Raw genomic sequence first — 12,946 nt, 5'->3', positions numbered from 1 at the left:
TGACACTACAGACCTCCAGATCAGGAGCACATGAGCTTTTCTTCATTCCTCAGGCCATAGGAAGCAATGGTATACCACAAGAACTGCCTAAAACTGCCTGTAGTATGTCCAGTGGTTACAGCAGGCAATGAAGCCTGTATATTTTTAACAAAGAGTGTGCCTCTGCGACTGTTGTGCAATGAAGTACCTACATTTCATGCATCAAGAAACCTTGGCACAAAATTTTGCAAGTTTGAACAATAAACAAATTAGAAACGTCTGGCAGATGTAGTCGGCACACCTAGAATAAGAATATGCAGGCAATGCCTTGGGTTGTGCTATAATGCTAAGAAAACAGGACACCACTGGGAGAATTTAGTGGACAAGGGATACCAACCTGTGTGCTCTCCCTCGAATCTTGTAGCCTAGTGCTTGGTCGGGATTCAACTCCAAGGCCTTGTTGGCATCTCGAATGGCAGCATTTGGCTTCTCTAGTTTTAACAGCACACTGAAATGAACACAAGCATCACAGCTGAAACACTACCATATTTTTGCAAGTTCGACTCTTTATTCATTCTTTCTGGTAGCGCTCACTCTTCACTCACTAAAGAGCGACACCACGAGATTGAAGTGGAGCCCTAAGCTGTTCAATCCGCAACTGGCATCATTTGAAATTGGGAAGCAAGAAAGGAGTGCAGCCATGCAATTTTCAAACACTTGTGCCACACTGAAAAGGGCCGCAGATTTGGAGGCAGATTGGCACATGCAAGTAGTATAAGGGCAATTACTGCATTTGGAAACATATAAAGCAACCCTTTTTTTCTCCAAATCACCAGCATAAAAGTGTTCCCCTTCTGCTATCTCGAACCTAACCGAACCTAACCTAACTCGAAAAAATGCTATAGATGTAACCAATTTGTGTCACCCTTCTATTCACCTCACACACACAAACATATGCAGCCAGCCCAGCCAGCCAGCAAAGACAGTGTTAGAAGTGGCCAGAACTTGTTTAAGAATGGGAGAGAGCCAGCCTTCTACTGCCTGTGACATTTTGCCAAGCAGACTTTCCTGCACGCATAACATACGACGGCGAATCAGTAAGGCCTTGCCGCTATTTTTTATTAGCCAAAGTAAGGTACATAAAGGTAATTACAAATATACATACTATTCCAGATACCTTACACTATTTTTCCACCTAGTCCCCACACTGATTCAGACATTTGTCCCATCGCATCACTAAACTTTAGATTTCTCTGTGGTAGAATTCATGCGCATGCGGCCTTCAAGTCTTGACGGCCTGTTAGGAACACCACCACTTCACATTTCTTAAAGCGAGACAGCATTCTCCATTCGTGGGCTGCATTTTCCTGCAGATTTCGATGGTATATGTCCCTTGCTCCATATGAAACAAATCGCACTTCATTGCTCGCATGCCATGGACGTGTGAAGCAAAACTGCCATCTTCAACAACTGACAGCAGTGCCGTGCCACATAGCTACTGGCAGATAAGGCTGGGCCGTTTCAAGAAATGTCCACCACTGAGAATCGATATGCTGACTGCAAATTTAGAACCGTAATTTGGCTTAAAAAAAAAAAAAAGAGGGTGCGAAGACTTTCTGATTTGCCCTCGTATGGAGTGGTGCCGCATGGTGCAAGTCACTGCAGGACAAGGTTGGCAAGGGGGAGAAACTGTTTTCGCAGCTCGCCAGTCTAGGGTGGGGCTTCTGCTCTGCCATCATTAATGACATCATTTCACGTATGCAACAGCTTTTCTTTTTTTTTCGTGGTAGATCGGTTTTTGAAAGTTATCCCAGGTGGCGTTGTTCAGGTGGGCGGCCCCGTGCAATCAGATGAGGAGACTTTGGTGCTGGGCTAGTTTGTATACTCTAGTTTGCATATGATGCTAAGAACAATAACAAAAGCAGTGCGAGAAATGGGACAAGGAATGAACGACCGAATACTATAACTTTATTTAAAACAGCTCTTCATTCCTGCATCAGCCGCTTCACCTAAAATTGCTTTTTGTTTTTGTGCTTAGTATCAGATGAGGTGATGTGCCAACTTTTGCTTCCCGCACAGGGCAATAGGTGTTCTCTGGCGTGCCGATGAGCGATCCTGTTGGCATTCCTAGAAAGCACTTGCATGAAGTCATTTGGCGCAGAATGATCTTTTTTTTTTCTTTTCGTGCACAGCCACTGAACAGCTACATGTTAGGGACTCTGTATTCACATTGTTGTGGCGTGATTACGCGCATCCTCTGTAATGCTCAAAAGTAATAATTGTGTGCGTTGCAATATGTACTCAATGTACCATGCAACAACTGGTTCTCGTCTGTGCAAAGCTGGCAGATCTCTGTTCCAATAACTTATTTTCCAAAGCTAACCCAGCAACAACATTGGAAAAAAAAAAGAAAGAAAAGAGGACTACTAAGCACTTCTTATGAGTTGTGAATGTGAAAGCATTAATTCCCAACTGAATGCCACTGAGCAGTCCTGCGAGTTTGCGCTGCGAGTGATGTAACTTAGTAGTATGTGCTGCTCAAGCCAGCAAGCAGCAGCAGCCTGTGGTGCCAACACCTCATGCTACTGACGTCCTGTGCAACGAGACCGAGAAAGCAGCAGCGGCCACCAACGTTGGTGGCCGCTGCTGCAACAGCAGCTTAAACTTGCAACAGCAGCTTAAAACAGAGGGGGTGAGAGAGATACGGACCGCACGTTGGCTTCCGAGAGTGAGAGCAAGGGTGACGAGGTGTAGCGGAGATGGTTTCTCCCCTCACGCAGTACCAGTCGCTTTACCGCGGCAGCAGGTGATCCCTTTCACCCGCTCTGCTCTGTCAAGGCACGCTTGTGATGTGGTTTAGCAACCAATTGAAATTTAAGTGCCGTTTCGCTGCTACAGGCACCGCCGGCTTTTTCACTCAATGGGCCATTGATGCTCTTACATTTAAAAAAAAGTTGCGCAAATGATTATCCTGGCAATTTTACCCGTCAAGAGAAAAGCGTGTGTTCATTTGCTTTAGATAAGAAATTCTGTCCTTTCTGTAGCACACAAATTATAAGTGATAAGTGAACAAATTTACACCGCTATACCTGAAAACCCGAAAACTACGACCAATGAGTGATGGACAACTAGTTTGCAAAGATGCTGCTGCAGTTCTTTCATGATTCACAGTTGGAAGCTTTTATTTAACTTTCTTTTATTATTTATGCCTTGTGACAAATCCCCCCCCACCCTAAAGAAAGAAAAAAAGCGAGCATGCAAGCATGAGTCATGCACAACTAGTGGGCACGTTCAAGCTCTAAACACTAGCGTTCACGGCCTTCCTGCTTCTCTGCTTTCATTAGCAAGTGATGTCAATCAAAATAAATCATTTCAATCATAATTGGAGCAAGGAGGAACAAAGTCAAGTGCAATAGAAGATGACCATATACGAGTGCTCAGCCTGAATTTAGTTCCGGATTGAGGCAGTCTACAATTGAAAGTGCCGCTGTGACAGTGACATGTATCACTTTCACCAATCGGTGCTCTCACCTGACTTTCTTTGTGACAAACAAAACAGAGAGTTACACATTTTTAGGTAGCCAGACAAATGCCATCTTCATGCTTTAAGTCCTGCAACTGCCTTCTAAGAATAGGCGCCTCAAGATCAACAGTATCGGTCTTTGTTGTCACGCCAAAGCCATTCCCACTAAGCTAATAAACAAACAGAACTCACATGGGGCAATGAAAATGGACCAGCCCACGAAACAGTGATATCAGAACAACCAAGCAAACGAAAAATAAAAAGCTGCTGCACACGTGACGTGTGATGTTGCTGAATTTGGTGGCAAAGAAGGCCCATTCTAGACGAGTGAGTTGTGAAAGCAAGTTCTCCCGTCTCTGTGTGCCATCCATAGGTCGGCATACCCACTCATGTGTACACTGACTCATACTTGATCCCCAATCATTGCACAGGCATGAGATAGAGTGATAGTGGGCAACGAAAGGTGTGTGTGTGTGTGGTTGTGTGTAGACATGAACATGAATGTGAGTGAGTTCCAGTGAGTTTTAGTAGACAAGAGGAGGAACAGAAGTGAGTGCCGGTTAATGTGAGTACAAATGAAAGTCAGTCGCAGCGAGTTTCAATGAACGTGAGCAACTGCCTTCAAGTGCGAGTATGTGTGTGAGTGAGTACCAGTATGTGGCAGTGGACGTGAGTATGAGCATGAGCAGGAGCCATTAAGTTTCAATTGAAGTGACTATGAATGTGAGTGACCGTTGGTGAGCATGAGTAGGAACTTGAATGAGTGTTGACAAGTGAGTGCAAGTGAGTGCGAATGAGTACAAAGCTTGCAAAAATATTGGTCAGCGAGTATGAGTGAGTATCCACATATCTTGAGTGGATACTCTTGCCGACAAATGGTGACAAATGGTATCTTGAGTCTATCTTGCCGACAAATGGTGTCATCAAGTGACACAATCAGTTTTTCTTGACCTACGCTTTCAATACTTGGCAAGGAGGCCCAAATGAGGCCGAGGAACAGATAGAAACAAGGCTAAGGGCCTCACGTGCAAGTGAATGAACAGCCTCTCATTTTTCTCTTATTGAAGTGCAGCAAGAGCCCAAAATGATGCTAATAGAAGCACACTAAATTTTTCTGAAACCAAAGAGAGGAGATCACTAGTATTTTAACAACTTTTTGGGGACGAGAAAACCAGTTACACAAGAGACTGGGCACTCACTTCAATTACTGCTACTCTGAAAGAATGCAAGAAAAAAAGTACCCTCACTTTGCTCGTTTGGCAAACAGGACAGCACTTGATGGATTTAGTTCAATGGCTTCGGTCCACAGCTTCAGTGACTCGTCAAGTTTCCCTAGAGAAAAAGTAACATTACAATTAGTTATGCACCACTGCTGGCCATTTGTGAAGTAGGAGCAGTTTCAACATTTCAGACAAATTGCAAAAAAAGGCATAACTGCTGAGCACGAAAGCAGCGCCAATAGGAGGCCGAAGAAAGTCTCATTTTTAAATGCCTGTCAAAAAAAGCAATGTGACTATCTGCCTGTTTTCTATAATGCGACAGTCTTCACCATCCCACCATATCATTTAAGTTGCACGGACATGACTGCCAAAAGCCAGCATGTAACAAAAGACTGGAAACAGCACTGATGGCAAGGCGTAAAATGAGAGATTAAAAATATAACAACAAAGTAACATGGTGATAGAACAGACATGCCCCTTCGGATGTCTCACTGATGCATACGAGTAACTGTACAAAACACAAAGCCAAATCCAACCTTCGCTTTGAGCTTCCATCGCTTGTCCCCTCTTTTCCGAACTTTGCTCCATCCTCTCCTCTGTAAGCTAGAGAGAGAGAGAGAGAGGAAGAAAAAAGCAGATTGCAAGATCCATCAGTTAACACAACATTGCCAAACTTCAAAAGCTTTACTTTTTAAGCCATATCACTAAGCCTAGCACATCCACTTTTAAAGCAGCGAAGCCCAATTGCAGTTGCCAACAGCTTCATAAAATGCATTCACGAATAAAAACAATGAGACTTCTCATGAACTGCACCATCAATGTATTTCTTGTCAAAACCTGCCTTAATAAATGTGAACAGGGCCAAAGTCAAAAGAATTGTCCGGTGTTAGTACCAAAAAGAGGACTATGTGCCACACTGACCTATCTCCTGTGGATTAGGCACAACAGCAGAGCTACTGAAGGCATCACAACTACTGAGATGGCAAAAAAAAAAATGCATAGTAGTTAGTCTGCGACCAACAGCAAAATGAAAGAGCATAAAAAAATAGGCTTGCTTTATTGAGTGCCTGTGATTATCTAAGGCAGAAGCCCACTTTAAGACATGCCTACCTCTTTCCTGGGTAAGTGGAAGGCCTTTTAAAAGGCACACGTTTTCTGGCCCACATGAGCTGTAGCGAAATACAGCTTTCCTCTTTTTTTTTTCTTTTTTTGCTGGTTGCATTTGCAGTAGGTTGCTTTCTCAAAATGTCATAGAAGCTCCCCATTAATAATTACCACATCCTACGGCAATGACAAATAACATATTGATGGTTGAAGAAGGCACCTGCACAGATTTTATGGACCTCTGGTTTGATGGATTTACCATAAAGGCAAATAATGCAGCTGCCCATGCAGTTGCTCCTGCTACTGTCAGAGCCTTTATAAAAGAGTGCGTTCAGTTCATTCAGGCTCTTAGTGTTGCAGCACTTCATCAAACTGCTATCAACGTGTATGTCAGCAAACAACTTTCTAACACAAGGAACATGTTTTAGGTCTCACATTATTCGTTTATCTCCTTCTTCAAGCAAGCATGTCAGTTTTCTCTAGACTCAGCAGATGACTAAAATGCATCATGGCAGAAAATGATGCTACAAACAGAAATGTTTTCATAAGCCCTTTGCAACTCTCCCCCATTACTACAAAGTGACTATGACTAGGACAGTGAGATAACTCCTCATCTACAGAATGAAAGGCTAACATTTGTCTATCATATGTTAAAAAGGGGTCCTGTACAAATGTCTCTTCTGCAAAAAATGCTGGCTCATTTGTACTCAAGTTTCAAACTGCGGTGACATTTAGGAATGCATTTTGCTTTATACTATGCTTCGGTGCAGTGCTTGTCTGTTTAATCGAGAATAGACCGGAAGCACACTTATTTGGCAACGCTGAGCCAATAAAGTAATTATTTCAGTGAAACGAATTGTGGTGCCACCTGCCAGAAACAAGCGAAAGGCCTACTGCACATGGAATGACCAGCATCACTGGCCACAATTTGTCTGCTGCAAACCTGGGTGCTCCCACAGTTGCCAGAAAGGAAAACTTGCATGCGCTCTACACTTATGTGCTCCCTTAGGTTAGGTTAGGTTAGGCAATCCAAACATGGTATTAAGCAAAACATGCCACGAGATGCCACTTCTCAAAAACTTGAGGACAAACAAACAACCCACCGGCTTAAACTGGACTCCCTAATTCTGCACACAATTTTGTACAGACAAATGGATGGTCTCCAAACAAAAAATTCCTCGTGGCACAAGGAGAAGACAGCCGGGGTAATATGGCTCACCATCTTCAAAACTAACAAAAAAGTGGTTTTTCAAAAAAATAAAATAATAAAATAATCATAATTAGTCTGACCCTGCACTGGGTCATGCACTCACCTCAACACTGCAGTCTCCCATAGACAGTGGATCGTCATGGTCCGGCTCCACAACACCACTGGTGTCCAACTCTAGCAAAGTGGGCAGTCAAAGTAAAAAACCATCAAAAACTGCACTTGACAGACCCTTTTAATTTAATGCATTGATATCTGCATCATGCACAGTCAACGAATGTTAATTTGAATCTCCCAGGACAAACGTCTTCTATAAAAATTAAAGAATTGAAACGTATTTGGAGGCTTCATTCAGCAGAAGTTGAAATCAAGCACCACACAAACATGGTTCTAGGGAAAATGTCGGGGGAACACAATTTGCTGTTCAGTCACTGTATAAAGCTGGCTCTGTTAATCCAAAACCAAGAAGGGGCCCACAGATGGAGTAGCACACTGTCATGGCACACTGTGGTGGAGTAGCACACTGTGGTATAAAAGTTACAAGCAGCGATAAGGTACCTTGGAAAGGCTGGCCAACATTTCAATATGAGATCCTATCTTTGCAAAACTACCTTTTATGCCACAGTGGCTTTACTAATGGTTTATTAACACACAGGTAATTGCAAAGCTTTGTTTGCAAGTACTATTGTGATTATCTACTTTTCACTTGTACGTGGCAATATGATACACGGCACTAAGGCACTTTCGGCCACAGAAGCCGCATAATTTTGGTAATGCTTTGCCTGGAAAGAGCATGAATTGAAAGAAAGTAATTTGACTAAACTTACAATTTGCTGAAAATGCAGTGCACCAAGTTGGATAAAAAACTGCCTCAATTTAAATATGTGAGAGTCAACTGTACCAAAAGAGTGAATTCTCTCACCAACTTCACTCTCTTCACTTTCTGGGTTTACTGGTTCAGGCTCTGGCTCTGTTTCAGGAGTTGGCTCCTCCATGTTGACTTCTTCCTGTAGTTTTGTCACAAAACTCATGAACTAACGGCATCCACCACTTACTGTATTAAGTGAGCAAGAAACTCAGCATGCTAAAGGTGCTAAACTTTTTGATGAACAACAAAGATGACTGTGACGACCTGGACAAGATGGATGTGGCGTCCTGTGATAAAATCTCATGACGTTTCTGCCAACATGAAATGCTATGCCAGCAATAGTACCGATGCGCCAATTTGCAATGCTGGCAGCAAGAAAACACTAACTGATTTAGTCTACTGTAAAGGCACTAAGAAGCACTGCATAAGAATAATGAAGCATACCATTTTGCAAGATCAGAGCCAAGTTTTACTTCTCTATGCACAGAAAAGATCGCCTAACAACACATGAAACAACCTCTGTGGCTGCATGAAAGAAGTTTGGAATAGCAGATCAGGAAGAATGAAATCACTCTAATTAACGAATTCCTCACACTGGACGCAACTCGTGCCACATCATAAAAGGCAACACAAAAGGCAAGACAGGTGAATGCAGCAAGCTGCATATCTCGCAGCTGCAGAAAACGGTTTAATTATGTCAAGAAAATTCCAGACTTCAGCAATTCCAGCAGCTTCCAACTCTTTCACTGTGACACTAGTTACTCCTTCGAAACTCCCTAATGTCCCCAGCTTTGTGCAACTGCTCCTTCGATTCTGCGCATACTTGTCCAGCTATTTTCAATGATGACAATAAAGATGGCACAATGATGCCTGCCATGCCACAGACTAGCAAACTCTGTTTCACGCATTTAATTGATGTCACAGCAGAAGGCAGCACACGGTATATACATTATCCATGGAACAAAGGAAGAAAACACAAATTAAACCCTATTTCGAGCTCTCAACCAATGTTGCACGAAAACTGCTTGAAAAGTCATAACCTGGCAAGTCTTACATGCCAAAGCTGCAGCATGGGAAATGAGGAATGTACAGCTCTAGATTAATTTTAGCCACTTCGAGTTTTTCATTACAGGCCTAAACAAGCTTTTCTTTCTTTTCTCATACTGGCCTCCTAGAAATGCAGCCCACATGGCCGGGAATCAAACCCAAAACCTTGCTAAGCATCGTAACTGATCACTGTGTCCAGAAGTGCATACTACACATTGCACTAGCAGGTGAAACATCCCTTCAAGCTGTTCAATAAGCTAAACAGGCCTGACGTTTTTTTTGAAGCGCAGGTGCACAGAAAGAAAACAAATGTGGACTAACCGGTTGTTTGGCCTTTGGTGGTGGGCTCGGGGAACGAGGAGCGGGTGGAATCTTGGCACCAAGGCTACAAGTATGATGAAGCATAAAAGGAGTTGGCATGTATGCATGGCATGGTTACTTTGGAGGAGAAATTCTTTACAGGTTAGAGCAGACTTCTGCTCTGCACAAGAAGTGTAGCCCATGTACTGGGCGCCTTTTGTAGTACCGTAATATTACTTTTTAAAGACCTGGTATGTGTGTATAGTCGAAGATCCCTATACTGAACGAAGCATTAAAAGACTGCAAAGAACACCAACTCCACTTTCTGACCCATTATTTTACACGTAAAAAAAAAAAAACATTATGGGGTTTTACATGCCAAAACCACTTTCTGATTATGAGGCTCGCCATGGTGGAGGACTCCGGAAATTTCGACCACCTGGTGCACCCAAATCTAAGTACAGGGGTGTTTTCGCATTTCGCCCCCATCAAAATGCCGCCACCGTGGCCGGGGTTCGATCCCGTGACCTCGTGCTTAGCAGCCTAAAACCATAGCCACTAAGCAACCACGGCGGGTTATTTTACACGCACAGACGTGATCAAGTATTCATTTTTTTCACAAACTATTAATGGCTATATCTCTTTGCGAAACAGAAATTATTGTTACTGATTGGCATATATTACTTCATTCTACCTGTGTTTTCGAATGCTTGCATGCACCATGCATGTACCTATACATGGTATTGCATAAATAACTTAAAAAAAAAAAGAACTATGCAGAAGCAACAAGTTCAATTAGAAGGTGAATATTTCACATCGCAGAAAAGAGGGGTGGGATAGGGTGCTGCCTGTTTAAGGCCAAATGTAATATTCTAGCTCACAGGCTCCTTTGACGAAATGAGGCATCCCTCATCTAGTCTGTGTAACAGTGCACATATTTCAAAACATATCTCTCAAATGCATACATAAGATTATTAATTACATAAACACTCGAATGCTGTGATTAATGTAACCAAGCGTCAGCGACTGGAAACTCCAAACAGCATTGCCATTACAGATGCGCTCGGAACAGAATGTAAATTTAATAAACATGGCTGTTTCGAGTCGCAAGAGGTGTAGGGGCATTAAACAAACCATGTTAGATTCGGCAGCATTACCTTTCCAAATACTGCTTGAAGAAACTCAGCTCTGGCTTGTGCAAGATCTCTGGCTTTGTACTGCAGAACTCCACAAAGGCTTCCAGCTGACGCAGCTGTTCCCTTCCGAGGTACGACATCTTTCCACACAGCTATGAGCGGCCAGCACTAAGAGGAAGATGCACATTCATCATGCGGGCCAATACAAAGTTATAACACTGCACTTGATTTACAACAGTGGCTAGCAGGCTACAGGGCGTAGTGAATAAAAGATGCACTTTCTGCCAAAGTTTATTGCTATCGGCACACGTGTTCTCCACCGCGCGCCTTGGTGCGCGATCGCCCATAGTGTCTATGACTGGATCGTTGCCGCGGTCGCGGCAAGTGCCCGAGTTGTGAACCTGCTGCCAGTAACTGCTTATCAGACATACATGCGAGTCGCTATCAGCACTCAGCAACTTATACGTTACAAAAACTCGACGCATCACAAACCGACATCTTAAATCTAGACGAACCGCGTGCCGACAGTTCAAGAACATCGCACGATTCGGCACGCGTTCTTCGCAAAACGTTTGCGCAGCTATTTCCTCCGCCAAACCACACTGAGAGGAAACATACAGCTATAATTAAAAATGTAAATTTTTTGCTTTTTTTTTAACATTCAGGCACTGCGTTGCAGGATAGCCAATTTAGCTTGCAGCAGGATAACGCGCCCGTAATTGCGCTACAAGGTTATTTGCTTCACTTATTACAGCAACAAGTACACTGCTTACTAAACCTTCTGCATGTTTGTGCGCGCAGCGTTTAACGAGTATGAGATTGACAAAGTCTACCTAACGTAAACAAGGGTGTATGCGCACGAACAGACGTGCCACTCGTAACGCGTCGACGCTCGTGGGAGGAAAACGCGCGTCGTTATCATCTGTTGTGGTACATGCATACATACGGAGAAGGCCGTTGTTTCAGCGAACTACAAGTCAACTGCACGCTACACACAGCAAATACTTATGAAGCGCCTAAAAATTGAAGACAAGCGTGCGTACCTCACGTGGAACAGAGAAAATTCGAGACCAGCGTCTTATGTGCACGCCCTCTCATGTTTTGATGCGGAAGGCAAGAGAGAACATTGGGGATTTAGCGGCTCACAGTGAACCCGAGAGCATAAAAAAAAAAGCTAGATTCATTTTTTATCCGAACATTATAAAACAGTAGTCAACAACAATTTTATTTTTTAATTTTGAGACTCACTCAGTGTTACTTGCCGCTTGTGCCGCTTGCCACACCCAGTTGCCGCAACATAAAAAGGCGCGAGTTTTGGTTACAATAGTTACCAAAGCCAGCTTCCGTGGTTATCGGCTATGGCTGTTTCTGTAAAGGGCACTGACGTTCATTTTGTTACTCTTGTGGGCAAGAATACTAGACACGAATGACCCACCATGCCTGAAATCGTTAAAACTGATACGAAAATACTCAGAAGACGATTTTATTCTGCTGTCAGAGACTATTTCATTATACCTGTGCTGCACACTTTTTCGTTGCGGTTTTTCGGCGAACGGAAATCGGGCTAATCGGTGCGCTGTTCCGGTTGTGTGGCGAGCAGTCTATGACTCGGACTTCTTGGCATCATCCTTGTCGCAAGATGACGGTAGCGGTTCCGGAGTCCTCGCTGCTGGTTCCATGTGTTCAGGGGACATGGTCTGCATGCCTCTGACGTCGTCCGAATCGCAAGGCGAAGCTCCAGCTTCAAACAATGAAGTTCGGGATACATTCCGGCCCGTAATAGTTATGCTATTACGAGAGGGCACAGTCGGCATTAGGCCACCTCTGGCGAATATGGTCGTGGGGTATGCGTGAATCCTACTGACGCGAAGCTGCCGGAGTTCCCGCTGTGTGTGCGAGAAGAAAACAAAAGCACGGCAAATAATTAGCACCCAAAATGTTAAATTCATAGAAAAAAGAAAGAAACGTACATACACACGCGATTTAAGGAAACAACTGTGTACAGTGTTTATCTGCGGCGAAAGAAACCAGCCAATATTATTTTTTAAATTATTGACACGTATTTAAAGTGTGGATGCAAATTATCCTTAAACGCGTTCCGCTGTAGATTCCCTGGCACAGAGCATCGCAACCCGGCCGTAGCTGACGCATTACACCTGTACAAGAAAGGGGGCTCACTTGAAACGCATCTTCGTTAAAATTCGACGATGTCTGGGATAAAGGTAAAAGCTGTTTCTTCGAAGCAGCAGATCCTGTCATTGTTGCGCTGTCAGCACTGAGAATACGGACCCACAAGATTTGCGCGACAGCAGCGCGTTATGAAGTAGATCCTTAGCGCATGTCTACTAGCTTATCTTCGTCTTCCAAGCATGGTGCTTACACTATACATTCAGCTATCTCTAATGTTTGTGATTCGCCACTAGTTTTGATACAGTTGCTGTTTTCACATGTCCTGTACGAACTTGAATTTAAGTGGCTATTATTGCTCTTTCTATTCTTTTTTTTTCTTTTTTTCCCCCAGAACGATTTGTGGATGTCTGGTGGCGCCCTCTGAGGCGCGTG

The 12,946-nt window shown here is 43.5% G+C and overlaps 1 protein-coding gene across 3 annotated transcripts in view; it reads right to left on the bottom strand.

Moving 5' to 3' along the window:
* The window catches only part of LOC135898875 (hsc70-interacting protein-like), a 46,364-nt gene extending 34,786 nt beyond the window's left edge, over window positions 1–11,578 (bottom strand). Inside the window, exons 1-8 of one of the 3 annotated variants that reach the window (XM_065428055.2) lie at window positions 11,428–11,578; window positions 10,406–10,552; window positions 9,270–9,333; window positions 7,956–8,040; window positions 7,140–7,210; window positions 5,259–5,325; window positions 4,750–4,834; window positions 377–487 (exon numbers count right to left, since the gene is read on the bottom strand). In XM_065428055.2, the coding sequence (XP_065284127.2) occupies window positions 377–487; window positions 4,750–4,834; window positions 5,259–5,325; window positions 7,140–7,210; window positions 7,956–8,040; window positions 9,270–9,333; window positions 10,406–10,524 (602 nt within the window). In that variant the 5' untranslated portion in view covers window positions 10,525–10,552; window positions 11,428–11,578. Of the gene's footprint in view, window positions 1–376; window positions 488–4,749; window positions 4,835–5,258; window positions 5,326–7,139; window positions 7,211–7,955; window positions 8,041–9,269; window positions 9,334–10,405; window positions 10,553–11,217; window positions 11,240–11,330 lie in introns of those variants that run through there. The other 2 variants (XM_065428056.2, XM_065428057.2) reach the window with 2 other exon arrangements.
* Between the last annotated feature and the right edge of the window lie 1,368 nt (window positions 11,579–12,946).

The sequence above is a fragment of the Dermacentor albipictus genome, chromosome 3, assembly GCF_038994185.2.
Source record: "Dermacentor albipictus isolate Rhodes 1998 colony chromosome 3, USDA_Dalb.pri_finalv2, whole genome shotgun sequence".
NCBI classification, from domain to species: Eukaryota; Metazoa; Arthropoda; class Arachnida; order Ixodida; family Ixodidae; genus Dermacentor; species Dermacentor albipictus.
Note: the sequence above shows the minus strand (reverse complement) of the source record. Positions and strands in the feature narration are given on the sequence as shown.